Here is a 26,595-nt window from a genome sequence, read left to right as displayed (position 1 = left end):
TTTAAGTTTTTTTTTTCATATAATTCTTAACACAGACACAAAACAGTGTGGTTTTTTGTAACTGAGAAAACTGAGGGTTCTATGCTTACATTCACCTAGAAATAAACCAGGCAGCCGGAATGCAAAGCAAAGCCTACTGTTGTCTCCCCTGAATCTTTCCTCACTCATTGTCACTGCATTCTTTCCTAAACCACAGGCCAGCTAAAATGCTAATGGTGGATTTCCAATGGCCATACATGGTTTTTCTAGTTTCTCTGTAATCACAATGCTTTGCACCCAGTTACTATTAAAGAATTACAACAGAAAGGAATAATCATTCAGGGCAATTGAAGTAAGGTATATCTTATTTAAACTGAAAAAAAAAAGTCAAGGCCAAATAATTTGCTCTTGTTTTATGGCATGTTATTCCTGATAGTGATGTCTCATTCTATATGAAGGATAGAGAGCTGCCTTTTTTCTTTTTTTGTTTATTTTAGACAATCTCTTGTAGCCCAGGCTGGCCTTGAACTCAACTCCCCATGTGGCAGAGTATGGCCTTGAGGTTTTCTCTCTTCTTGTCTCTGCCTTCAGGGTGCCTGAGTTACTGTTGTGTGTTATCTTGCCTGACTAATACGGGCCTGAGGTTGGAGCCCAGGGCCTCATGCATGTCAGGCGAGCATTCTCCCATTAAACCTTACCCTTGGCCTTGTCTCTGACTCGGCCAACCACCTGCTGGTGGCATTTTGTAGTCTCCTTTCTGTAGGGCATATTTCATTCTGTGCAGGAATTAGGCCTGTGTTTCATGTTTAAAATTCAGCCCTGTGTGCTATCAGCTCATTACGACACTTATTCTACAGTTCAGATCCTGAGAACTCATGCAGTGGGGGAGGGGGGTGCGCGGCACAGGGTGTGACCACCTGTACCTGTGATCCTAGTGATGGGGGGGCAGAGGGGCCAGGGAAAGAAGAGGGAAGAGGGGACACACGTTACGAGAGTCCCCGAAGCTTGCCGCCCACAGCCTAGCTGAAAAGATGTGAGACTCAGGTCCAGTGAGAGACCCTGTCTCAAAGAAATGCAGTGGAGAGTGATAAAAATTATGATGCCATCCTTCTTTGTTCACCCCCATACATGCGAGTGCTCCCCCAAACTGCCACGTGCCATGATGCAATTATGACATTTGAAAAGTCACAGGCACGTAATAAAAAACCCATATTGTCTAATCTACAGATGGCAGTGGCATTGTTTCCTATTTAATGCAGGACAAACAGAAAGAGCAGCTAGGAACAAAAAGAAAATTAAAAGCAAAAAACAAACAAACAAAAAAAAACAAAGTCCCGTTGTGTTAAAACTGAAAGCAAAACTAAAACAAACAAACCCACAAACTTGGATACTACATCACAAAGGGTTTCTCTTCTCTTTCCTTTTCTGTTTTAGAGTGTTTAAAAACAAAACTGCTACAGATGATTGTCTCCCACTTTTGATGCCCTGTAATTGGGTACCAAAGCAAAGCCCATTGTTTGAAAATCACTTAATATTGCAGAACAATTGTCTAAATCTCACTTGTAGTGTCCTGGGAGTCACCTGCAGCCATTTGGTTTTGTTAATAAAATTAAGCAAGTGGGGGGGGGGACACGGACAGACAGTGGCTTTGGAACTGACCTCATCATGATGATGTCAGGATGACTGAAAAAAGAAGGCTAACTTAGCATGGCTGCCCTGTGGGAGTGGGGTGAACCAGAGGGAAGACTTGACGTGTATTTTTATTTTGAGATGCCATGCTAATTTCCATCATTCAGCCTTTCACTGCCAAAGTGTAAAAGTCCATTAAGTGACTGAAAGGAATCTACAAATTATCCGCTGGCACTCTAGGCTGGAGCTCTGCACACACCCTGTTATTCCATCCGCCAGAAGCTGCAAGGTTCTATTAAGCAGTAAGTGAGAAAATTATATTGCCCGCAAACTAATTGCACAAAAGACTCCGAAATAAGTAACCAGAGCCCACGACGTTCCGAAGAGCGGCCAAATGATATTATAAATTGCTCTCTCCGTCTGGTCAGCCTGGTTTTAGGACCCCCCCCCAGCTTCCATGTGGATCCCCCTTCTTCTACAACATAGCACACTTGTCCAACTAGTGAAAAAACCCGGAAAATTCCAGCCCTGGCATTAGGAGCTGCCCAGCTCAGTTCCCAGTGCCATCTAACCCATGTGCTCCAGAGAATCATGAGCTATAGTCTGTGAAAACTCTTTGTCTTCAGCGAGACTGCTGGGCTGGGGACAGAACTTTCTGCTGTCCTCTGGCTGTTTTTATCCAGGATAAATGGTTCAGGTACCCAAAACACATTGGAGACTGTGAAACATTTTATTATTATTATTTTTTGTCTAGTTTCGACTTTTAGTGCCTTGGAGGAAAACAAGTGTCCCATAGAGAGGCCGTGTGTGGTCCAGTGGGAAGAAAGTCTTTGAACTATGACCAAAGTGTCTGCTACATTGTTATCCTGGTGCTTGGGGTGGCACATTTCAAGTAGAAAACTCCTCCTTTCACTTGACTCCTAAGAGCAACAGGCAAGGTATTTGAAGGGTACAGTCTTCCCAGCCTGTAACATGGATCAAAGATAGAGGCAGCTGGGTGTCCACAGATAACAACCACGATGTGAGGAACTCCGTGGGAGGCCTCAAAAATTAGATTTCCCTCTAGCAATATCTTATTTAGAGAGTGATGCTAATTTGTTTCCACAAATATAAACCAGAGTTAGTTAGTGAGATCAAGGTTATCATCTTCATGTTTTAAGACTTCCTGGAGACAGAAATGTTCACAAGGATACTTAATCCATTTAAACAACTTCTACCCACCTAAATTTGATATATACTGAAGAATGATATATATTATGAATGATATATGCATTAAGACTGTTTCGTGAAAAAAAGAGGACTATTTTTAATAAAGGCTCATTGTAGCCCAGGCTGACCTTGAACCTCTGATTCTCTTGTTGCCTCCACCTCCAGGTTTCAAGTCTGGTTTTTGAGTGTTGGTGGAATTGCACCCAGAGTCTCCCTACTAAGATGCACCCCTGTCACCACTGTGGGGCCATTATTATAAAAATAGTTTTGTATTTCCTGTGACTTTGGGTAGATTCCATTACACCAGTGTCATTACTGACCTATTTTTTTCAAAGCATAGCTCAGACATTTTCCCCTATAAGAAGTTGTTATTGATTTTCCTAAGCATAATCTCTGTGAGCATAAGAGCACGTGTGTGTGTGTGTGTGTGTGTGTGTGTGTGTGTGTGTGTGTGTGCATACATGTGTACACATTCCCACAGAGGACAGAGGTCAACCTTGGGAATCACTCTTCAGACACTTGTCCACTTCTTTTGAGATAAGTTTACCCACTGACCTGTGGCTTGCCAATCAGGCCAGACGGGCTGGCCAGTGAGCTTCAGAGATCTGCCTGCCTCTACCCCTCCATCTCTGGGGTTACAAGCATAGGCTGCCACCACCAACCTTGCCTCCATCTCCTCCTGAGTCACCACAGCCCTTGGTTGGAGATGTTCACACTTCCTAAGAATTGGCTTCTGTCCTCCACTGTCTTCCTGTCTAGCAGTTGGCACGCATATGCAAAGGGCTGACACAATGCGACCTGTCTGCATTAGGTGACAGCATTTCACAAGTTAGGCATCCCCAGAAGTCATTTCCGTCTAGAATGGTCTGAGAAGTTTTCATAAATGATTGGAATGGAATTGGAGTTGAACACTGAGTCTTGGAAATAATTTTAAGAAGAAAAGAGGGGCAGAAATAGATCATTCTCAGAGGGGAGTCTTGAAGGACATGCAGCAAAAATGAATAAATCAAATTGGCTGCATCTGGAAGTTCATGTGAGGTAATAATTGTTATATTGCTGGAAAAGTAGATGAGACTTAGATTGTGAGAGGACCCTGTGTGGCAGTTAGATAGCTTAGATTTAATTCAGAAGGGCAGCAGTAGTGTGTGTGTGTGTATGTGTGTGTGTGTCTGCATATACGCACATATGTGTGGTGCTGGGTGTAAAACATAAGACCTTACATGTGTTAGAGAAGTGATTTTATTTTATATATTCTGTTACTTATTATGGAGTCCAAAAGGGCGCGGAACCTATGGCAATCCTCATGCCTCATCTTCCTTCCCAAGTGCTGGGATGCATAGGTGTGAACACCAGGTTTAGCTCTTCATTTGATGCTCAAGGCAGTCACGGGAAGAGAGCAAAGGAGGGTGGAGACCAGTGACCAGGAGGACAGTACAGGTTCAGGCGTGAGCCTGCACCTGCCTGACAGTGCCCCTGTTCAAAGTGTCCTGCCATGAAGAATGAGGACATCATCACCCAAGAGGGATGGAGTGACACACTTGTGTGTAGTGGTGTGTCGTGTGGCAGACATTTGTACTGTTGAAGACATGGGGTGAGCATGTATGCCTCGATGGGAATGTGAACCATGTATTACCCCAGACTAGTTTTAAAGTTGTGAAATGGCCAGAAATGATTTTTTTGAAGAATTTTTCCAGCCTTTGTAATTATTGCTCAGTTCTCTCTAAGAGAGAAAATGTTAGTTTCCTTTGAAATAAATATAGAGAAGAATCATAGAGACTATAAGGATCTGGTAGCTGAGCACTAAATTACCGGAGGGCAGCCAGTGTGGTAGCTACTCAAGAGGCTGAGGCAGAAAGAATGCCAGTTTCAGGCCAGCCAGTGGGAGCTTCGTGACACTGTTTCAAAATAAAATTCAACAGGGCTGGGGATAGCCCAGTGCTAGCCTGGTATACTTTTGCAAGGTCTCAAGTTCTTTTCATAGTACCACACAAAAACCAAACAGAAACAAACAAACAAACAAAATTGTAGCACCTTTCTTTTGATATAGAATAGATTTCTGGGGACATTTGAAAGAAACTGCTCAGATTCCAAATCTCTTTATTCTCAGCTTTGGCCAAGCTAGTGTTCACTTACCTTACCATTGGCTGTCTCCATCATCATCATCATCATCATCATCATCATCATCATCACTATTATTGTTTGTGTGTATGTGTGTATTGTGTATGTGTGTATGTATTGTGTATGTGTGTATGTATTGTGCATGTGTATATGCATGTGTGTATGTATGTATATGTGTGTGTACATGTGTGTATGTGTGTATGTACATGTATGTGTGTGTATTGTGTATGTGTGTATGTATTGTGCATTTGTATGTATGTGTGTATGTATGTATATGTGTGTACATGTGTGTATGTGCATGTATGTGTGTACATGTGTGTGTATGTGTGTATATGTGTGTACATGTGTTTATGTGTATATGTGTGCGTATGTGTGTATATGTATGTGTGTGCATGCAAATGTGTGCATGTGTGTGTATGTGTATATATGTGTGTGTGCATTTATGTGTGTGTACATGTATATGTGTGTGTGCGTGTATGTGTGTGTACGTGTATGTGTGTTGTCCTTCCACTGTGGTATGCAGTGATGAAACTCAGGTTTTCAGGTCTATACAGCTTTTCCTGCTGACCTATTTTTCCAGTCCTTTTCCTGAGTAAGGTTTTTCTTTAAAAACATGTTTATTAGTTAATATGAGGAGAGTGGATGCTGGCATTGTTGTGTGAAGACCAGCAGACAATGACGTGGAATTGGTTCTTCCCTTCTGCCTTCACACCGCTTCTGGGGATTGAACTCACATAGTTAGCGTGTGCAGATTGCAGTTTCCCAGATGAACTATCTCGCCAGCCTCTGAGTGATGTTTCTGAAGAAGGTGATGGTGAATACTCCTGTTAATGCAGTTGATATCACTTCTATTATCTAACCTCATTTTAAAGGTAGTTGCTTTGAATTAGAATGCTAATTTAGCCAGTCAATTTACCTCAGGTTATAATGCTCAAGCCTTTTTTTTTTGTAAGTCATGCATACTTAACCAATTTTCTGTAGTTCCAAGTGGCTAGGTATCACTTCCTGGTGAATTAGCAGTTGGCGAGTAGTGGAGTCGCCGAACAATCCTGCAAAGCACTAATGCGATATTTAATGAGGGGGCATCAGTCCACGGAAAGGTAGTCAATATAAATCAGTGTTTACAAAGTGTGATTAACTCTGAAATATTTCATCAATGCTGTGGTCCCAGGCAGCCTTCTATGCTAATTACTTGGATCTGCGCATGTTTCAGGGGACTCGATGGACCCTGAGTACAGCAAGCGTGGAACAGCAAAATTGCAATTATGCCCGGACCGTCTCCTATGACAATTTATGCATTCGGTGCGATGACCTCCCCCTTCCCAAGAGGGCAGTAAGCAGGATGCATTTTCATTAGGTTACTAATGCACTTAATCACCAGGGGAAAGGGTTAGGAAGTAGCCGGAGACCTTCAAGCACTCTGCGAAGGGGCTGACGGTGGATTCAGCCTTTATTTTTCAAGGCGGCTTCCCCACAAGGCTGTGGCTGCCCGGAACGCACCCCACACACACTTCATTGTCTCAGAGAAACGTTGCAAGTTTAGGTCCTCCAGTTACACGGCTTTCATTTCAGATTGTTACATGTCACTGAAAACGATACAATCTACTATTCAAAGCGTAGCTGCATCCTTCCTTGTCATCTTGTCATCGAAACTCCATGGCTTTTGCAATTATTTACACAAATAATGTAGCAAGCACTGTGAACATGGCAATAGCCATGGCAGCCATTATTCCCACCATCCTCACCCTCAGCATCACTGGGGAGCATCCTTGGAAGCTCCGCCTGGCCAGAATGGCAGAAGAGTTATGTTGCTGGCCTGCAGGCCAGGTGCTAACAGAAGTGCCCATATTAAACTTTAGAGCACTGACCCCTGAGAGGTTTATACAGCCAGAGTCACAAAGCCCGAGTCTTCATAGACATCGATCCAGATGTGACTTTTTGTTTGTTTGTTTGTTTGTTTAAATTTAGTTATTTTATGTGTAGCTGTGTGTCCCTGCTGTCTGTGTGTGCCAGCAGAGTCCAGAAGAGAGCACTGGATACTGTAGAACTGCTGTTAGAGACAGTTGTGAGCAGCCGCATGTAGGTGCTAGGAATCAAAGCTATATCCTTTGTAAGAGCATTAGTGTTCATAACTACTGATCCATCTCTCTAGACTCTGGTGTCTGTATTTATATGAGTACAGATTGCTTTGGAATCTCTTCTAAAAGACTGTACTGTGTGTGAGTCAACTTTGCTTAGTGATTGTTTGTTGACCCAATCACACATGTAATAAAAGTCTTCCAGAATGTTCTAACAAAAAAAATTTTGAAGTACAGTATGATGTTAAGAGGCTAATATCACCCCATCACCACCATCCCCGCAACACCCGCCACTGCCTTTTCTGGAAAGAGTCTCACTGTGTAGCCATTGCTGGCCTAGAACTTACTATGTAGACCAAGCTGCTTTGGACTTGTGGCAATCCTCCTGCCTCAGCCTCTCTGGAAGTGCCAATTTATGTCAAGCTGCTCTACAGCAGCTTATCCAGCTTCCTGGTACATGTCGCATTCATGATGACTCACATGAGCTTGGTGGTTGGGGGTGCCAAAGTTAACCTTTCCTTTGGGATGCCTCCATCTCTCCTGCCCTGCCAATCTGACTACTCTTTCCCTCACACTCTGTGCCATAGGTAACATAGAGTACAGCTGCCCGGCCACGAACGAATGTGAAATCACAAAGCGCAGACGCAAATCCTGCCAGGCCTGCCGTTTCATGAAGTGTCTCAAAGTGGGCATGCTGAAGGAAGGTAAGTGGCTCTGCGTAGAATTTGTGCCCTGGGTTTGGCAGCCTGGGGGTGGCAACCAGAAGAGGGATCAAGAGCAGGTCCAAGTCAACCAGAGAAGGTGGGTCAGTAGGTACCTCGAATCTGATGGCAGAAGACTTAAAGAGTTGCTAATACCTCATGGCTAACAGCTTGACACCCACCAGAAGGTAGGACCCTGTGATGTGAACTGAATTGTGCTAACGGGCCTGGCCCTTTGATCCTTGCAGTTTATAGAGGGAAAAAGATGGAGACAAACCAAGAGGCTTCTCACATTGCACCCCCCTCTTCTCATCGTCTGTAAACCAGTTTTGGACTTAGAGTCTTCCGTGTTATTTTCCAAACTTATCCTTAGCGCAAGCTTTCCCCACCAGGACACACCCAGGCTTTGGCACTGTGACTGCTGTGCTTGGCTGTAGCTGGAGTGGCACCCACAAAAGAAGGTGGAGTCAGGAAATGCGAACTCTGTGCTAATCACACTGAATGAGCTTCCGTACTTGATCACTCCTGCAGCAGGAGGCGAACCCGTTGGCTGTGCAGGACATTCGGCTCTCCCGCATGGGTCAGAGGTCCTGACGTATTTGTATATTTCAGCTTACTTAGACAAAGTAATAATTCAGCTTGGAGATGGAGTCAAATTTTCTCCTTTTCTCTGAGAAACCTACCTACCCCTAGTTTTTTTTTGTTTGTTTGTTTGGTTTTTTTGTTTGTTTTTACAAGACAGGGTTTCTCTGTATTGTTTTGGAGGCTGTCAGTCCAGCCTGGCCTCGAACTCACAGAGATCCGCCTGCCTCTGCCTCCCGAGTGCTGAGATTAAAGGCGTGCACCACCACCACCCAGCTACCCCTAGTTTTTTAATGAATCTCTTTGCGCGCTTGTTTTGTAGATATTTTACATACTGCACATGGTCTACCCTCTTTGTATGCAGAAAGCCCATTGGAGTTTTAAGTGGATATGATATTTTCATAAGGCACCAAGATGAACATGTGGTCATGGAAGGACACCTGAAACTAAAGTTAACTACATACAGGGATGCGTAGATTCTGCTACATCAGAATGTATGTATTGTCGCTACAGACCCCGATCTCTCACCATGTCCTTTTATTAAGTTCACATATTTGCAAATGAGAAGTAATGGTATCACTAGTGCATAGTCACTAGACTTGCAGAGTTTCACTATTTTGCACCTGTCCAATACCTTCTTGATATAAGATCTTGTAGGGAAATGAGTGCAACAGATCGAATTTAGGGACATGGGATTCCTGCCCTACTCATTTGGCCCTATTTGTCTACTGGAAAAAGTAAAGACCCCTTCAGTTTCTCTATCCTATCTCCAGCTTGGTGCTTTCCTTGGAAAACAGCTGTCGGTAAACTTATTGCAGTCAGGTGACCCTGATAGAACAGCAAACAGAAAAAATAAAGGAAGAAGATGTGCAGTGGTTTGATTATATGTACCATATATCATCTATGACTGTGAGGCAGAGAGCGAGACCCCATGAGGGGAACAGTGGTAGAGGCAGACCCATGAAGGGGGTCTCGTAAGCTCAGGGATGAGGAAGGAGTGTTCGTGAAGACCGCTGGCAGTGACACTGGAAATTAAAACGGGGACCGTGCCCTTGTCATTCCCAGGCCTTTGGTCCCCTTAGAAGATCTCACTGGTGACCTCTGGTTTCCACCCATCTGCTACATTTGCAGGTAGCTCTTCCCACACACCAGACACTGCCTGGGGTTCCCATGCTGCACAAGTTGTTTGGTTGTTGGCAAATATGTATATGAAATTATCCAAAGGCTAATTTTTGACAAAACTGAACACATTACTTACCAAGCAAACCCACTTAATTGAAGTACAAGCCAGAGTCCTTTAGGTCAGTGATTCTCAACCGTCCTAATGCTGTGGCCCTTTAACACAGTTCCTCATGCTGTGGTGATGCCTAACCATAATACTATTTTTGTTGCTACTTCATCACCAATTTTGCTACTGTTATGAATCATAATGTGGATTCCTGTGTTTTCTGATGGTCTCATTTGATCCCCAAAGGGATCGAGACCCTACGAACTGCTGTTTTAGGTTCTGGTGACGATGACAATGATGCTGATGATGAACTATTTTAAAGTTATAGACATTTGCTTAGCCAATGTCTTAAGCCCTCTGGCAGAGTAGCATACAGAAACTAACTCATAGGGTAGACCACCCCCACCCCATGCTGTAGAAAATCCCTTAAAAACATAATTCAGAATTATATGTGATGGACAGTTTGGTTTTGATCTTGGTCATTATATTTATATTACCATTTACCCCAATTGGGGAGATTTAAGCTAAACTTTTGCTCAAAAATAAGGTTAGTGAAAGATCTCAACCCCCTGAAAAATCGAATAATCATTACATTTAAAAGCAGTCCATTTGTTTAAATGCAATGGAAGTCATATATCAATGAAAGCCCTCTGTGAGTACACCTCAGATTCCCATTTTATTTTCAAACAGTGAAGTGTGTAGAGACACGCCTCCATTTCTAGGCAGATGGGAGGTTTTGATTAGTTTGATTTCAATACTGTAATTTACCCATCTGATTGCCATTTCGACTTTAAAGATGAACAGGGACACGTCTTTCTTCTTAGACCGCGTTTCTCATAGTCTCTAGGAGAGGGTCTGAAGGGAGGCGAGAGCGCAGGCAGATGTGTGAGCGCGTTTAATTAAACATTGTTGCTCAGAGTAGATCGGGCCGTGCTTATCTGTGATTCGCACCTCTTCAGCACTTGCTAGCGAGCCTTTAGAGGATGTGTTTTCAAAGGAATGCTGCTGTTGCTGCCATGCGCAAATAATAATTTATTTTCCATTTACTTCCTTATGAACACAAGAATGGCAAAACATAATTTCTCTGAGCCCCGTTACCTTCTCTCCAAAAGCAGAGATAGGATGGGTGTGAGTAAATATGGAATATTGTTTTATTTTCTTCCAGGCTTAAAGAATACAGTGAAATATAGCATTGCACCCTGCATATAAATGCACAATTATGTTTGGGCATCTCCGTGGCTCAAGGCTCACTCCCTAAGCCTGGGAAGGGTGATACCCTCTTAAACATATCTTTATGGATGTGCAGGGATTTGAGTCCCGTGCAGTATGTCAGAGATCATGGTGTAGTAAATCTATTCAAATGTAAACCTGTTCAATTCAATTACCAGTCCATAATAAAATTTGCTGCTACAACCCCCGTGTTGACCACAGTGGTCCATACAGGCGGACAGAACAGCGGGTCTGGAAACTGACAGGCAAAATCTAGTTAAACAAAAAACAACATTAGTTCTCGAGTTTGAGATGAAATCAGATTTCAACAGCCTCGAAGGAAACCTTCCTTGCTTTAACAGGTATCTTTTATTCGATTCGCCAAGCGTACCATAAAGTGCTGCCTGAGGGGGATGGAGGAGGTTTTCATTGAAGAGCAAGCTTAGGACTTGGAGAGACGGCTCAGCAATTGAAAAGCAAGCTTATAGAAGAAAACGAGGTCTTGCCTGTTCTAAAAAGTGATAATTCTTAGTCGTACTGTCTGGCATTTCTACTAACTGAGGTGTGTCCCTGTGAGAGGCTAGCTAAATGTAGGTCCGGGAGTGAAGGGGAATGGACGGCTTTGTGGGTAGAAGAATACACAGGGATAAATGCCTGTGACTTCCGTCTCCCCGTAAGCTGACCCCAGAAGCTTACCTAAGAGCACTAGGCTTGATGCTTGAGATTAGATTGTTAAAAAGATTTCTTAATCATGCGTCTTGGCGTGTATCTGCACATGAGGACAGAAGGCCCTAGAGGCCAGTGGAAGACATAAGCTTCCTGCAGCTGAGGTCACAGGTCACTGTCAGCTGTCCAGCCTGGGTGCTGGGAACCAAACGCTGGTCCTTTGGAAGAGCAGCAAGAGCTCTTCGCTGCTGACCCATCTCTCCAGACCACAGATTAGAATTTTTGAATCGAATAATTGTTACTAGTTGAGGAAGCTGGGAGATGATTCGGTCAGTAAGATGCTCACTGTGCAAGCATGAGGACCTGTGTTTATTCCCCCAGAACCCACAAAAATCTGGGCATACCAGAGGCCTATAACCCTAGAACTGGTGAAGTATAGACAAGGGAATCCATATGGCTGTCTCTCTCTCTCTCTCTCTCTCTCCTCTCTCTCTCTCTCTCTCTCTCTCTCTCTCTCTCATCTCCAACACAAGTGTTAGCTGGAATCCTTTTGTTTGTTTCGACTGGTACTTTTGATTTCAATGGGCATGCTCCTGTGTATGCACACGCATGTATGTCCTTTCTCGAGACAGAATCTCAGTATCCCTGACTGGCCAGGAACATATTTTGGAAAGTGGTCATCAAACTCAGATCTTCCTGCTTCCATATCCTGTGCCAGGATTAAAGCCTGGCAGCCGGGTAGCCCGTGCCTTTTCTTATTCTTGCATTGTGCATAACACATTTCCTAGCCATGCCAGGGCCCATGTAAAGTGTGAGCAAGTCAGGCAATACAGTGGGCCAGTTTCAATGTTTCATTCCAAGGGATTTTTTTCTCTTTTTGACACTAAAACTACTAGGGCTGGGTCTTATGGCACATTTCTGTAATCCCAGCACTTGGGAGACAGAAGCAGGAGCATCAATTCAGGGCTGGCATGGGCCACATTAGACCCACTTTCAAAAAACCAAAACAATGCCCCAGCCCTGAAAACCTGCTACTGATGTTTCGCGACTATGAGGTTCAACATCTGAGCTATGGATATTGAAGAAGATATTACAGGAGGTGCTGTATACAGATCAGCATATTCTGCCTCCTGGATTCCATCCTTAGCATTGCAATCAAGAAGGGACCACATATTCCCCACACACCATACCCTGTGGCCCACACAAAGGAGCAGCCCCGTGTCAGCTAATGCTGCCAAAGACAGTAAAGCCCAGACTTTGGGGTCAGGTGGGTCTAGACTCAAGGCTTTGAATTTGAATGGATTCCTGGACTTGCTTCCTGGAAGTGCGATGAGTTATGACATTTCTCCAACTTGCTGGATTTTGCCTGTAGAGTTTCTTATGACAAACAAGAGTTTTGGAGCTCAGTGGACACAGTCTGGGCTGCAATAAGCAGGAAATGCCCGGAGCCTGAATCTGGGCATCGTGTGTAGATGTATACGATGTGTACAGAAATGTATATCATATTGGTACTTAAATACCAAGACCTGGCCCGTGACCCTGCTTTACAGTTTTTAAAGTGAGTAGAGACTTCTATGTACATTATACGTGAAGAATGCTTCTCACACTTACTTGGCTTCAGCACGGGGGAGGCGGGGAGAGGGTGTAGGAGAGGTCCAAGAGGAAGAAGGAAGAGGTGGCTTTGTGGGAGAAAGCCACAGGAAGCAAACCCCATCTGCACCTGGGGGGATGGGGACTCCCTTACTCCCAGACTGTCCACTCTTTAAATGGTTTTTATGTTTCCTGGGAGGATAGAAGCTTGGCTGGGGAGATGCCTCCATTCGTTGTTTGCCCTGGAAACCTGATGACTGAGTTCAGCCCCCAGCACCCACATAAAAATCCAGATCTCTGAGATCTAGCCTAACTGATAAACTACATTGAGAACTGTTTCTAAATAAGGTGGGTGGTGTTCTCAGCAAAGTGAGTTTGTCCTCTGGCCTACACACGCACACACACACACACACATGTGCATGCACTTCTACACACATGCACATACATACACACAGACACTCACCCATACGTAGGACAAGGGTTGTGCTATTTTGGCATGTTTAACTGAACTGAAAGTTGCGTGGACACTGGGACAGTTGGTAGGTGTCTGAATTCTCAGGGCCAAAGCATTGGTCATTATGCTTTGCTATGTATTTCTTCATAGCTCTAACCAGGTCTTGTCAATTCAGTGATGGGCAGTCAGTATGTTTTTTTTTCCCTATGGGCATCTGAAATCTCATCACAGGCTGCTGCGTTTGTTTCCAGAAACTATTTGAAGTTTCAGTGTCATGTTTTTGAGGTAAAAACACCGGCAATGGTAGGAGCAGAGATGCTCAGTCAAGTATGTCCGAAACTGGAGAAAGCCATTCACTGGGACAAACACATGAGGGATCAGGCCATCACATGTCCTGTTTGTGTTTCAGTGAGATCTCCTACTGTGGAGGTCCGTGATGTTACTCAGCTGTCTTTCTTCACAACCCTGAGGGAATACAGAGGGTTTCTGGTGGGCATTTGTGAACCGACAGAGAACCAGGAAAACAAGGTGGGAATCAATATCTGGAAGGAGTGACTGTCCCACACGGGGTTCTCCACCTTCCTAACCTCTGTGACCCCAATTACAGTCCCTCATATTGTGGTGACCCCCCCAACCATAAAATTATTTTCGGTTGCTACTTCATAAGTCTATTTTTTGCTACTGTTATGAGTTGTGATGTAAATGTCTGTGTTTTCTGGTGGTCTTAGGTGACCTCTGTGAAAAAGTCACTTGACCCCCAGAGGGGTTGTGACCCACAGGTTGAGAACCACTGTTATAGGACAGTGGAACCCCAGATATCAGATTCTCATTAAGTAGCTAAGGAAATCAAGGTTCAGAGAATTGCAGTGACTTTTCCAAGGTCCAGTTATAGCTGAAGAGGGCACAGAATCAAATGTCAGGTGTGTTTGTGGTGGACCAAGGTCCATCCCTTGTCTAGGTTAAGCTTGCTACAGCTGTGATCGTCAAGGGATCTTTCCTGTTCCGCACATGGGTCAGCTGACTGCTTGTCAGCAGCACCCCAAACATTCGTTTATATGGAAGGGTTCTAATGACCATAAAATTAACCAGGTTATGGGTCAAACCAGGTAGCTGGACCCTCAAATATACATGTGAGGGATATTCCTAGCAAGGGACTTCTATTATTATAGTTCTCATCTGCGACGCTACTTGTACGTGGATGGAATAGCTCAAGAGATGGACAATGATGGGGACTAACCTAGGAGAGGGACTCATGACCTGGCCCCCTGCATTTCTTCCTGTTGTTCCTCCTCCTCCTCTTCCTCCTCCTCCTCCTCCTTTTCTCTCCCTCCCTCTCTTCCCCTCTTTTCCATCCTCTTCCTCCATTTCCTTTTATTCCTCCTCCTCCTCCTCCTTCTCTCTTACCTGTCTCTGTCTGATGTGGTAAGGGAGTTGGAACCCAGCGCTGCCACATTCACTTTGGGCAAGAACTCTACCCCTCAGCTGTGCCCCCCACCCCAGACCTAGAGTGTGACTTCTGGCTGCGGAGTTTGAATGGAGGAACTTGAGATCATCAATGGTGAGCTCAAGGATGCTGTGTCTTAACAGGGCCGTGCCATCTATGTCTGACATAAGTTTTCCAGCCTGGTGGATCTCCAATGAATCAAGAATTGTCAATGCACATGCAGCATAAAACCTTCAGCTTTTCCTTTGGGTTGTGGAGTTACAGGACTGAGTTAGTACTCAGGAGACCTTTGAGTAGGTGGAAAGGTAACAGTATGGAAGATGGGTGGCTGTTACTGTGTTGAGAAGGCTGTAATATCGGGATGTAAGCATCCTATTCCCAACCTGAGAGAGAGAGAAAGAGAGAGAGAGAGAGAGAGAGAGAGAGAGAGAGAGAGAGAGAGAGAGAGAGAGAGAGAGAGAGAGAGAGAGAGAGAGAAGCGTGTGCACAGATCTGTGGGACAGGGCAGAAGCTAGGGATCTATGCGCCTAGCCACTGGCCCTAGCTCTCCGTTAAGTTGTTGTGCACCCCAGAACATAAAGCAGAATTTTCTCTGGACAGTTTCTGCTGCAGCCCCGGCTCTCGCCTGACCCGTCTATGGCCAGGGAGCCCAAAGCATCTTCTAGGTTGGCCCTATCAGCAGGCGGTGCACAAAGCAGCCATTTCTCTAATTACCCCTGGCTACCACATTTCCCGTTGTGATCAAATGGCCATTGAGACGGTGTAGCAATTTCCAGGCAGATTCCCCTTTTTAAAAAATATAAAGTTAGCGGGGTCATTTAGTAACAAGTAGGTTTGTTTTTACCCCTTGAATGAGCCTGCTTAGTAATTTATCCTAACAAAATCTCTTTTGTAACAAAACAATTTTTTTTTAAAAAAAAGAAGTCTCCGGAGAAGACATTGCCAAGGTGATTTTTCCCCCTCAAGTCTAATATCATTATGCTGCCAAGTCTAAAACAGAAATTATTGCTAGGGAAGTTTGGGTTCCTACTGCCTTCAAAAAGCAGAACAAAGGAGAGGAGAAGGCTTTAATGGTATTCACGGAAAATATTTCTGCGCTGGGTGACAGTTAATAGAACTACATTGACCTCCCTGGTGTTTCTTACAGTCACAGTTGTAATCCCGTCCCAAGCAGTCCCCTCATTAATGCAGAACATTAAACACAACTCCCAAGTTATAATATAGGCAGTGGCAGAGAGCACCTTGTCTGTAAGCTTTGTCTTGACATTCAAGCCATTTGGGAATGTATCTAAGGTGCCACGGAAACTTATTCCATGTATAGACATTATGTTGTCAGATGGGCTCTTTTCTTTTTCTTTCTTCCTTTCGTTTTCTTTCTTCCTTTTTAAATTTTTTTTGTGGCTTTGCCACTGGAGTAGTCTGTCTCCAAATGAATACGCAAGATGCAGAAGGTCACACTAGCAGCCATGTCTTGAGGATTTGATGCCTTGGGCTTTATGCTGTGTTCTGTGACTTGATTCTTAGTTTTTGGCTAATCTTTATAATGATCATTCCCACCCCCTATACACATACCCAGTAGGGGCTTACCTTTGCACAGAGAAAGTGAAGCTTAGAGAAATGAGTCTTCCAAATTTCTTCACTTTCCAGGGAAGTTGATAGCAGGAACACTGGGTCTGTCACCCATCCTGTTTATTAATGGAGTTATTTCCTTTATGAATTATAAATATATTGAGTATATATTTAGCTCAGAATGAAGTTTTTTCTTATTATATTAGGGGGTGGTGGTCTTACATGGTATCCCAAGTCATTGTAGAACTCACTGGGTATCTCAGACTAGACTGGAATGTCTCTGACTCTGCCTTCCAAGTGTTGGATGACAAGCTTGTGCTTCAGGCCCAGCTACTTATAACTCTTTGGAGGCTGTGGATTATGAGAAGCTGATCTGATATATATATATATATATATATATATATATATATATATGTCCTTAAATAACCACCTTTTGTTGTTATTGTTGGATTTGAACTAACTTAGGTACTTTGAATTTTTGTTTTTTGTCTCTGTTTGTTGTTTGTTTGAGACAGGGTCTCAGGGTCTCACCGTGTGACCCTAGCTGTCCTGTAGTTCCCTGTGTAGACTAGGCTAGCCTCAAACTCACGGAGATCTACCCCACTCCCACCTCCTGAAGGCTGGGACTAAAGGCGAGTGCCACCACACACCAGCAATACTCAAGTTGTGATTTCCCCACACATCCTCTTCACAGACCTTTGTCTGTGTCTGACAGTCTGTGACATTGTCTCAATCCAAATCGGAGCAGAGAAGAAAATTTCACCTGCTAACAAAATTTCATTCCTTGGGACAGTTTCTAGAACTTGAACTTGAGAGACACATTTTGTCCAAATGAGTCTTTGAGGACAGGAATATATCTGAGTGTTTTTTGCCTTGATAGTTTGAAGATCTGGCCATGATACCCAGCTGGGATATTCAAATCTTGTCCATTTTTTAAAGGAGGAAAATTTAAATACTGGTATTGTAGAAATTTGCGTGTTACTGCATATACAATTCCACATGAGAAAATTACATAAGTACTCTCAGAGACAATTGTATATTTAGATATACTTCCTTTAAAAAAATCAATTAAACTTGATGTGGGATAGCATTTGTGCTAACTAAGTGTAACACTAAGAATTCCCCCCAAGAACATGATTCCTGTCCTACAGGACACAGAAGAAGGTGGAAATCATAGGGTGTGAGTTTCCTCTCTCCTTTCCCCTTTTATTAATTAGAATACTACTACAAGCTAATCATTTGATTGTTCTCCATTTGTCATTTCCACTGGTGAGCATGAAGTAGGAAGCCAACATTGAACTAATACGTTACAGTTTTATTCCTTTTGAATTATAAAATATCTCCAATGGATTCTGCCCCAAGGGGGTAGGGAAACCTGCTTCACCATTTGCTGGGAGAAAAGCCAGTAATAGAGTGAGTGGTGAGGTGGGGGGAGGGGAGGCACGGGGCAGTGTTCTGTTAGACTCTGCTGTAGTGTATTTTTCCTTACAAGTTTTCAGATAATGTTTTCATAATTCTCATCCAGGGAGGTAGGTGTGTGTGTGTTTGTGTGTGTGTGTGTGTGTAGGCTTGGATGAGCTTCTTGCAATTTAATATTAATTCATGAGTTCTGGTTTTGTATTCCTAAGACTCCTTTGGTGAAGGGCTTCATTTGTGGTTTTACTTCTGAGGGCTCCACACCTAATGTGCCCCCTTCTTAAAGCTGTATAGATCGTCAGCCCCTACACTCTGATTGTCACGAGTGTCCTCAGCCTTTCCCAGTCAAGTGACATTATCCTCTCTTTTTCTGTCTCTCTTACTCTATCTTCTGTCTCTGTGTTTCTCTCTTTCTTCCCTCTCTCCCTCTCTCCCTCTTTCCCTCTCTCCCTCTGTCTCTCCCTCTGTCTCTCCCTCCCTCCCTCTGTCTCTCCCTCCCTCCCTCCCTCTCTCTCTCTCTCTCTCTCTCTCTCTCTCTCTCTCTCTCTCTCTCTCTCTCTCTCTCTCTCTCTCTCTCTCAGTAGGTTGAGAGAGAAGCCACCAACCAGCTTCCCTAAGGCAAGCTGTCTGCAAAGGAGCAAGCCAGCTGGCTTGGCCAAGGTTGATCAATGATGAGAGGCAGGCTGGGTTCCAGGTCCACAAAAGCCACTCAGTGGAGAGTAGGTCAGCGGCTTCCCCAAAGCCAATTACCTGGCAGAAGTCTAGGTGCCTGGTGCTAGCCAAATTCCCTGAGCCTGATGGTGCTGGTGGGGAGTCCATCCTGGGCTTCCTGGCAAACCAGACCAAAGGCAATAGCAGATTGTGCCTTCTGAGAGCCAGGGTGGCTTTGTGGCTACCAGAACAGCGGCCGAGGACCTGCCACTGCTATTCAATGTTATCCAAGTAGACAGCACACCAGGGCTCAGTCCTTCCTGTCCCTCAGCTGGGAGGGACTTCAGATGTGGAGCTGATTCATAGACTCACTTTTTCCCCACTTGGCTGAATGACATGAACATGAATTATGCCATTAACAGAGAGGTATGCACACAAGGTTTGGGAAGCAAGAGCATCGTGGGGGCCTTTGATGGGGCTGGTAGGACTTCTGCTATTTTAAAGGCGCCTTCCTTTGTAGATGATCAGCTGAGATGAAATGGAAGGGAAGTCAAGACTGAAAAAAACAAAACAAAACAAAACAAAAAAACAGTGACCTTCCATGACAAGGCTCACCTGCTTATCCAGAGGCCACAAAATCTCATCGTCTTCCCTTGTGTCCCCAAGCATCCTGTTGTGTTCATTCTTCCTTTCACGTTTCCCCCAGGAACTGTTTAGTCATCATCCTCATATGCACAGACTATCCTTCTGAATTTTCTAGATTTCTTGATGGTGTGAGACGAAAGGCAGAGACATATAAGAACGAGGTTGTTTACTGTGCCTGGGCTAGCTTCGTGCACCTGCTTCTACTTTTAACCACGATTTTGTTCTGATTTCATAAATGCTTCTCAGGCCAGGCACTGGGTTATTATCAATTCCTGCACAACTGTGAACTGTTTGGAGGGAAACTGGATTCTTGACTTTAGAAGTACCTGTCACTGCGTCCTCCAACAAATGTACCCTACTCTTTATAATATCTAAAAGAGGGATGAAGTTTGTGCCCCCCTAAGACATCTTTTATCCCTGTCAATCCAATTTATATGCACTTTAGGTCCATGTCATGACTTTTATCCAGCCACTTTTATTTGGCCATCCACCCTTTCTGATAGCTTTCTCAAGCATTAGGTGGGTATTAAAAGTGAACATGACCCAGTCAGGAACAGCGATGTGCTTCTGTTTCTAGATTCCTGGGAAGCCGAGGCTGAAGGATGATTTTAGTCCAGAAGTCAGAGGCTATCCTTGGCGACATTCTTAGCTTCCACCATTAGACATGTCGGGAATGGAGGGAAAAAGAAACAAATGCATGCATACACAAAGAGAAAGGGTGAACGGGCAGGACGTTCCTGTCCCCATAAGTCACAGTCCTACTCATAATGTTTCAGTTCACAGAGGTCTTAATTCTGTTAATTCACCACCATCTCTTATCTGTTGCATATGATTTATTGCTTTGACTTCACATTTTCCAGAAAGGAAGTACGACAGATAGATAAAAAAACATAAGCTCTAGGGTCAAAGGTAATCTGAAATGAATCCTTCAGTGCTTGAAATACACTCACTATGACTGCAGAGACAACTTTTGATTTTACTCAATTCTCATTAAATTAGACAGTCCCATGGACTGTTGCCTATAGGGAGGGGATGGTGGCTGCAGCCCAGCCTGACTATCGAACAGGTAACTTTATCTTTGAACAAATTAATATTATCATTGTTGTTGTTGTTATTGTGGTGTTGGATCCAAATCCAGGGTATCCTCATACTAGGTTAAAAAGTCAACCACTACCCATATGCTCACAGTGACTTTACCTTTTTAGGCTTTATCCATGGAATGGAGTTTGAGAATTTGAAATATACTGAGGGGTGCTGATTTTTTAGGCTGAAGTGGGAGTAGTATGGGATGTTCTCAGTACAATACCTATCACATAGTAGCATTTAGAAAACTTGAGGTGATACTATGAAGTTTTACCTTTCTGCTCTGCACTGAATGTGTCTCAGAGCAAAATAGAAACAATGTGTGAAACGCATGAAGGGACCTTACACTCTTTCCATTTCTATTTTCATACCTCTTGATACTTAATTCAATAATGTTTGCATAATAGATGCTCATTAAAATGCAGCCCACCTTCCTTTTCACCTACTTTTGTATTTTTTCAAGTCAGAGTTTTGGAAGTTGGGCACAGAAACAGTTTTTCCATAAATAATATATTTTAACTGAAAATACTATCTAAATTGTAAACACCCCCCCACAGACACACAGAGTTCCTTTCATATATGTGAGGCCAGGACCAAGTGGAATTTGGTATTCACATGTCATTGGCTTTATTTGATTTGATTTTAGTAGTTTGATTCGGTAGTCATGTGTCATCGACTTTATTTTATTTGATTCACCAGATAGTATACTATAGTGACAAAGAATTCTGTGAGGGGATGATTCCAATGCCCTAGCAGCTGCTAAACATTCTAGAATCATTCTTTGGTAATATTCCCTGACTTTTGCAAGTATTATTATTCTCTACAGAACCAGATTATCCTTTAAAAATATTTTGTTTGTAAGTATGTGTGTGTCTGCATGTGAGTGCAGGTGCCCTCAGAGCCCAGAAGAGGGCGTCAGATTCCCTGGAGCTGGAGTTAAAGGCATTTGTGAGCTGCCAGATGTGTGTGCTGGAAACTAACATTGAGCGCTTTACAAGAACAGTATGTGTTCATAACCGCTGAGCCATCTCTCCAGCTCCCCCCTCCCCAATTGCTTCTTAAAGGTTGTGTGTAGGATGTTCCTACTATTTCTTAGAAATGCTGTGAATAAGCGGGTGGATGATTCAGATCTCTGTACAGCCCTGGCTGGCAGCCCACTGTTCAGTGGTAGAGACTCTGCTGGTGGCCAGCACCTGACGCTGAGACACGAAGGCACTGTCCTCTGTTGATCCCAAACCCTGCTTGCAGCCTTTCTTTCATTCTGCCCTATAAGCAGGTCCAGGTCTGTGTTGTGTGAAGTAGACATTTCTCAATGATCCAGAACTTTCTCTGGAACCCCCAAGAAGTCGTCAGTTAGTATCTAGACAGGATACTGCCTGAAAAAAAAAGGTTAAAAACTAAACTTCACTATTGGTGATAAAGTAAAATGCCAGGAATTCTGTCCCAGTGTCATGTGTCCAAACAGACGCTGGAAACTCTCCGGCTAGCTGGAGGATGGATCTTTAAAGGTCTGGTTTGTGCTCTAGTGGTGAAAACTTATCTCAAATTCCACTTTTAGTTTATTTTTTTGTTGGGGACTCACCTTTTTGAAAGTTCCCAAGATTATAGAGCTCGGATTTGTCCTGTTCTTACCATTCTCACTAACTTACATTTACTGACTTTGACCAGCAGCCGAAGTTAATGCATTGATTTTAACCCGAAACCCCGAAGGAGACAGGGTTGGAGTCAGCCGAACTCTTAAGCGGTCCAGGGAGACCAGAGTCATTTGCACATCGGAAAGCAGCTAATGGGCAGGGAATTAGGTAGACCATGTCCCTTCTGTCTTCCTTCCTGCGTGGCTGGAGAATGTCCTGATAAAAAGGGCAGGCAAACCCAAGACACGGTGCTTCATTTGTTTTCTCCCTTTTAACAGTAAAATTTAAGAACCATTTGTTTGTTTCTGAGAAGGACTTATAGCCCAGGCTTGCCTCAGACTCACAAGGACATTTTTGGTGTCTCCATTTCTCAAGTGCTATGATTATAGACACTCACTACTGTGCTTTGTTTATACGACCCCAAGGATTGAACCCAGGGCCTTATATGTGGTAAGTGAGCACCCTACCCACTGAGCTAGGTCCAAGGCTGGGTATTTTAAAAGAAACTCAAGGCTAAGAGAAATGGGAGCGTGGGGTCGGTGACGGCCAGCCATTCTTTTTCACATTGCAAAATTCCAGGAGTAGTGAAATGCTTTGTAAAAATCAAGGACCTAATACAAATACCAAACACACGTGGGATGTATCCTCTTATGGCTTTCAGTGTGGAATTATCAAGTTCTTGAGTTGCCAGTGACTTGTAAGTTTTCTCCTTTAAAAATGTTTCTGTTAGCATCTATTACCCCATGAAGTGGGTTGGTGGCATTGTCACGCATGTATGTAAGGCAGTTTGACCGTTACCCCATGAAATGGGTTGGTGGCATTGTCACGCATGTATGTAAGGCAGTTTGACCGTTACCCCATGAAATGGGTTGGTGGCATTGTCACGCATGTATGTAAGGCAGTTTGACCGTTACCCCATGAAATGGGTTGGTGGCATTGTCACGCATGTACATAAGGCAGTTTGACCGTTACCCCATGAAATGGGTTGGTGGCATTGTCACGCATGTACATAAGGCAGATTGACCATTACCCCATCACTCCACTCTTCTCCAATGCATGCAGCCACTGTTCCCATTCCTCTGCACAGATCGCATAAGTTTCTTCAAGGTTTGCATGTCCAGCTGGATTTCTGACATGTGTGTATTAGCTGCAGTCCCCACTGGGGCGATTTCACTGTCACCCAGATGTTTAGGGCCTTGCTTTGCGCCTACCGCAGACTAATTGCATCTGCTTGGGCTTAAGTGTCATCTCGCTGCTCTGTGTTTGTTCGTTTTTTCCCTCTGCTGTGAAAGAGTGCTATGTTCACAGCAGGCCTGGGTTGTCTTCCCATAGCTTTCTCCCCATGACTTGCTAGGGTCAGAGGTCCTCCGTAATGTACCGTGTGGCTGTGGCCTGAGCCCATTCGTGTGCCCGGGAGATCTGAAGGTAACAGGCAGGGTCAGCATAGCCTGCCAGATTCACAGAGACCCCTCTGTGAGTTGTGGGAAGACAGCAGAGAGTCTGTCATGGACCAAATGACCTTGAGTCTCTGCGATTGCTTTTTACCTGGACGGTGCTCTCTTTCTCCCGGGTGTAGCTCACGGTGTCTACAGCCAGGTTTGCACATGCTGATGTGTTCCTTCGGTTCTGTCTAGCAGGATAAAAATTGTAGGGACCGTTGGGGAAGAAGGGACTCTGACCTCTATCTAAAGATTTCACTTTATTTTCTCCCTGAAAACTTCTAGCCGTCTTAAGCTTTGGTAGCGTGGGCTCTAAGGTGCGGGTAGCTTGTGCTGTCAGTCATTCCGGGACCCCTGAAGTTCCTCATGGAAGCCATCTCTCTAGCTGGGGAGCTGAAGCATTTTATTGCTCATGCTGAAGGGAAGAGGGATTCCCTTTCATTCTTTCTTCTCTCCCCATCCTATCTCCCTCCTTCCTTCTTAGAATAGACTACAGACTATCGAATACATGTGGTCTCAGTTCAGTGTGACACCTGAGCCACTTTCTTCTAGTTTTGTTCCAGGTTAGGTCATGGTAGGGGGTGTTCATGTTGAAGCACGAGGTGGGAGGTTTACTGAAGTCTTAGAGAAACAAGAAAAAAGAAATGAATGGAAGAGGAAAGAAAGGAAATAAAAGGGGAAAAGAGGCGTGTGCTTTACAAATGGCTTGGCCATCAGCCTCACTTCAAACTTCATTCCTTCCATACCCTTTCTGAGCAGAAAGCCTCAAAGCTCCAGGGTACTGATGAGGTGAGACCTGGTGTTTCGGTCTTTCTGTCTTCTGACCTGGCACACCATCCCATTACTTTGGGAGGCGGGGGAAGAAGGTGTCAGCATTGCTCTTGTCCACCAGCTGGCCACAGTGATGAGTTACAGACCCCCACACTCGCACCCCATGGGTCTCACTGCCTAGGTGGATGTACTACTGAGCCCTTCCTGAGCCGGCTTGTCTCTAATTAAAGTACTTGGTGTGGATGATTTCTAAGTGCTGGAGCTTAATGAAGTTAGAAAAGGGATTTGGATGCAGTTGTGAAGACGTCAGGTTATCTGATTTTTTCTCTCGGGAGAACCGTCAAGTCCAGAGGCATTCTGAATGACTTAGGATGTATCCCATTTTGTTCTTTTCAAAAATGCTCTTTTAGTAGAGCATAGTTGAGAGAAAAGCCCACTGGCCACCTCCCCCCCCCCCCCAAGAATGCCATAACTCTCCTCCGCAGCAGCAAAGTGGTTGTTTGGGAATTTGCATGTCTTTGAATGTTCTTACCTAATTAAAGGGATGCCCTGGTCTTTAATTCTCCCAGGTAGATCTACCTTTGACCTTCTCATGTCTGGGAGTTGAAAGTAAAGACATTTCATCCCAGAGAGCTTGAAGCTGATGTATTTGGATGCCTGTCACCTTTGTTGGCGTCTGAAATCTGTGCCTTCCGTTTACCCGGCTCAACAGGACACATTGTGATGAGAGTTCAGTACCGAACTGTGGAGTGAATTTCTTGTCCATTGGTGTTCCATCAGCAATGAATGCATGCTGACCATGCAGATGCTGGCTAATGCCTTCTGCTAGAGATCAGAGGAGCAGTAATTCGTCATCAATAGCTGTAATTAGGTTTATCTACCCTTTCAACCAATACCATAATCTTTACCAGATTGTTATTGTTGGGGCTGTGGACAGGAATTCGGGAAAAGTATTTTTAAGGATTGATTTCGAAACAGTTGATCTCCTCTGGGGACTCCTCTTATCTGTCTGTCCCCTATTCGTTTTCCTCTCAAATATTCAAATGCATTCTCAGGATGAAATGTCTTGAAAGTGTGCCATGTATCTGAAAAATAATTAATATAATTGACAGAGATGTCGGTTTTCTGCTGAGGTGCATTTCTCCTAATCCCACCGTGCAATCTTTAATATCGATCCAATTGTTAGGAAGTCCTGTCACCCGTCACTAGCCACACCTGGGCTAAATATTTCCAGGGCCATGCAGCCTTAAGCTATAGAGTGTTTCCACATGCATATTAATAATTCTACAAATAGAGTTGTTTTCACTCCGATGCTCAGTGTACACACACACACACACACACATGCACACACACGCATACACACAGCCTGTGTGTAGGGAATGCATGCAGTGTGCACATGGTGCTGGCCCACATTTGACTGTTTATTCATTGCGTACATTGCATATAATATCACAAACAACACGTCCAAGTTTTGGAGTGTGGGAGATAGGAGTTCAGCACTTAAATGTCCAGGCTGCACCTGAGCTAGCTGGAGCCTGCCAGCCCCGGCAAGCCCACTGAGAGCATCTGTCTCGCCACCGCCTTGCTCACGCTGCCTCCTCTGCAGGCCCTCCGATTCTTCTGACTATAAGCATAAATCATCGCCTGTCAGCAGCTCTTGCTGCCGGGATTATGCGATGTGCCTGCCTTCATTTGGAGGAGCTGTGAGCCCGAGGTGCCTCCAAATGGTTTTCGTCCTTTTAAATGCTACCCCAGCATTTTCTTAGCTCTAATGAGGGGATTTGGGTGGTGACAGTGACTTCCAGAGACAATGCAAGTCTTCGAGGTTCTGGACTGAGCTTTGTGTGTTGGGTATAGCTCAGTTAGATTATCGCCCCCCCCTTTGCTTTTAATCCCAAATAAACCAATGGTTTAAGCATTTGGGCTAAAGAACGGGACATTTTGAAGGCCCAGCTGTTGACAGATTTATGTATTGGCTTTGAAACACTTTCCTCCACTTGATGAACTTAAGTCCATTGAATGAATCGCTGGCCCTCAATTACTGTCTCCTTTTCTCAGGCTCTGGCTTTCCCGGATCAGGCAGCTCCCCCACGTCCTCTCCTGGTTGGCCCCCTTTCCTTACTCTGCAGTGGAGAAAAACAAGCCAACAGCCGAAGGCTCACCAGTTATTTTAGTTTCACTAATTGTTGGCGAGTAAACAAATTATATTTTAAAAATATCCTTTTTGCTTTGAGTTTTAGTCCTGCCTGGTGTGGTGGTGTGTGATATTACACGTGCAAAAGCACTATTTTTCTTTAATTAATAGGTGGGCCATTCTGGAACACTTAGATCTTAACTCTAATGAAATATAACCGGGGCTGTGTCATGTGAAGTTGTGGGGATGAAAATTCCAGTAAACTCCCTGTTCCTGAATACTGACAGGGCCTGGAAGTGCTGTTACCAGACACAGATTTTTAAGTTGCCTGGATCAGACAATGTAAAAGGAGAGCTGGCTGTGAAC

General features: G+C 44.2%; 1 protein-coding gene across 8 annotated transcripts in view; it reads left to right on the top strand.

The window, feature by feature from the left end:
* Esrrg (estrogen related receptor gamma) overlaps positions 1 to 26,595 on the top strand; it is a 604,577-nt gene that overhangs the window by 448,474 nt on the left and 129,508 nt on the right. For all 8 annotated transcript variants that reach the window (XM_040737769.1, XM_040737767.1, XM_040737765.1 and 5 more), the window contains one exon: positions 7,601 to 7,717. In XM_040737769.1, coding sequence (XP_040593703.1) covers positions 7,601 to 7,717 — 117 coding nt within the window. The remainder of the gene's footprint in view (positions 1 to 7,600; positions 7,718 to 26,595) is intronic.

Source organism: Mesocricetus auratus, unplaced genomic scaffold (genome assembly GCF_017639785.1).
Source record: "Mesocricetus auratus isolate SY011 unplaced genomic scaffold, BCM_Maur_2.0 Super-Scaffold_100676, whole genome shotgun sequence".
NCBI lineage: Eukaryota > Metazoa > Chordata > Mammalia > Rodentia > Cricetidae > Mesocricetus > Mesocricetus auratus.
Note: the sequence above shows the minus strand (reverse complement) of the source record. Positions and strands in the feature narration are given on the sequence as shown.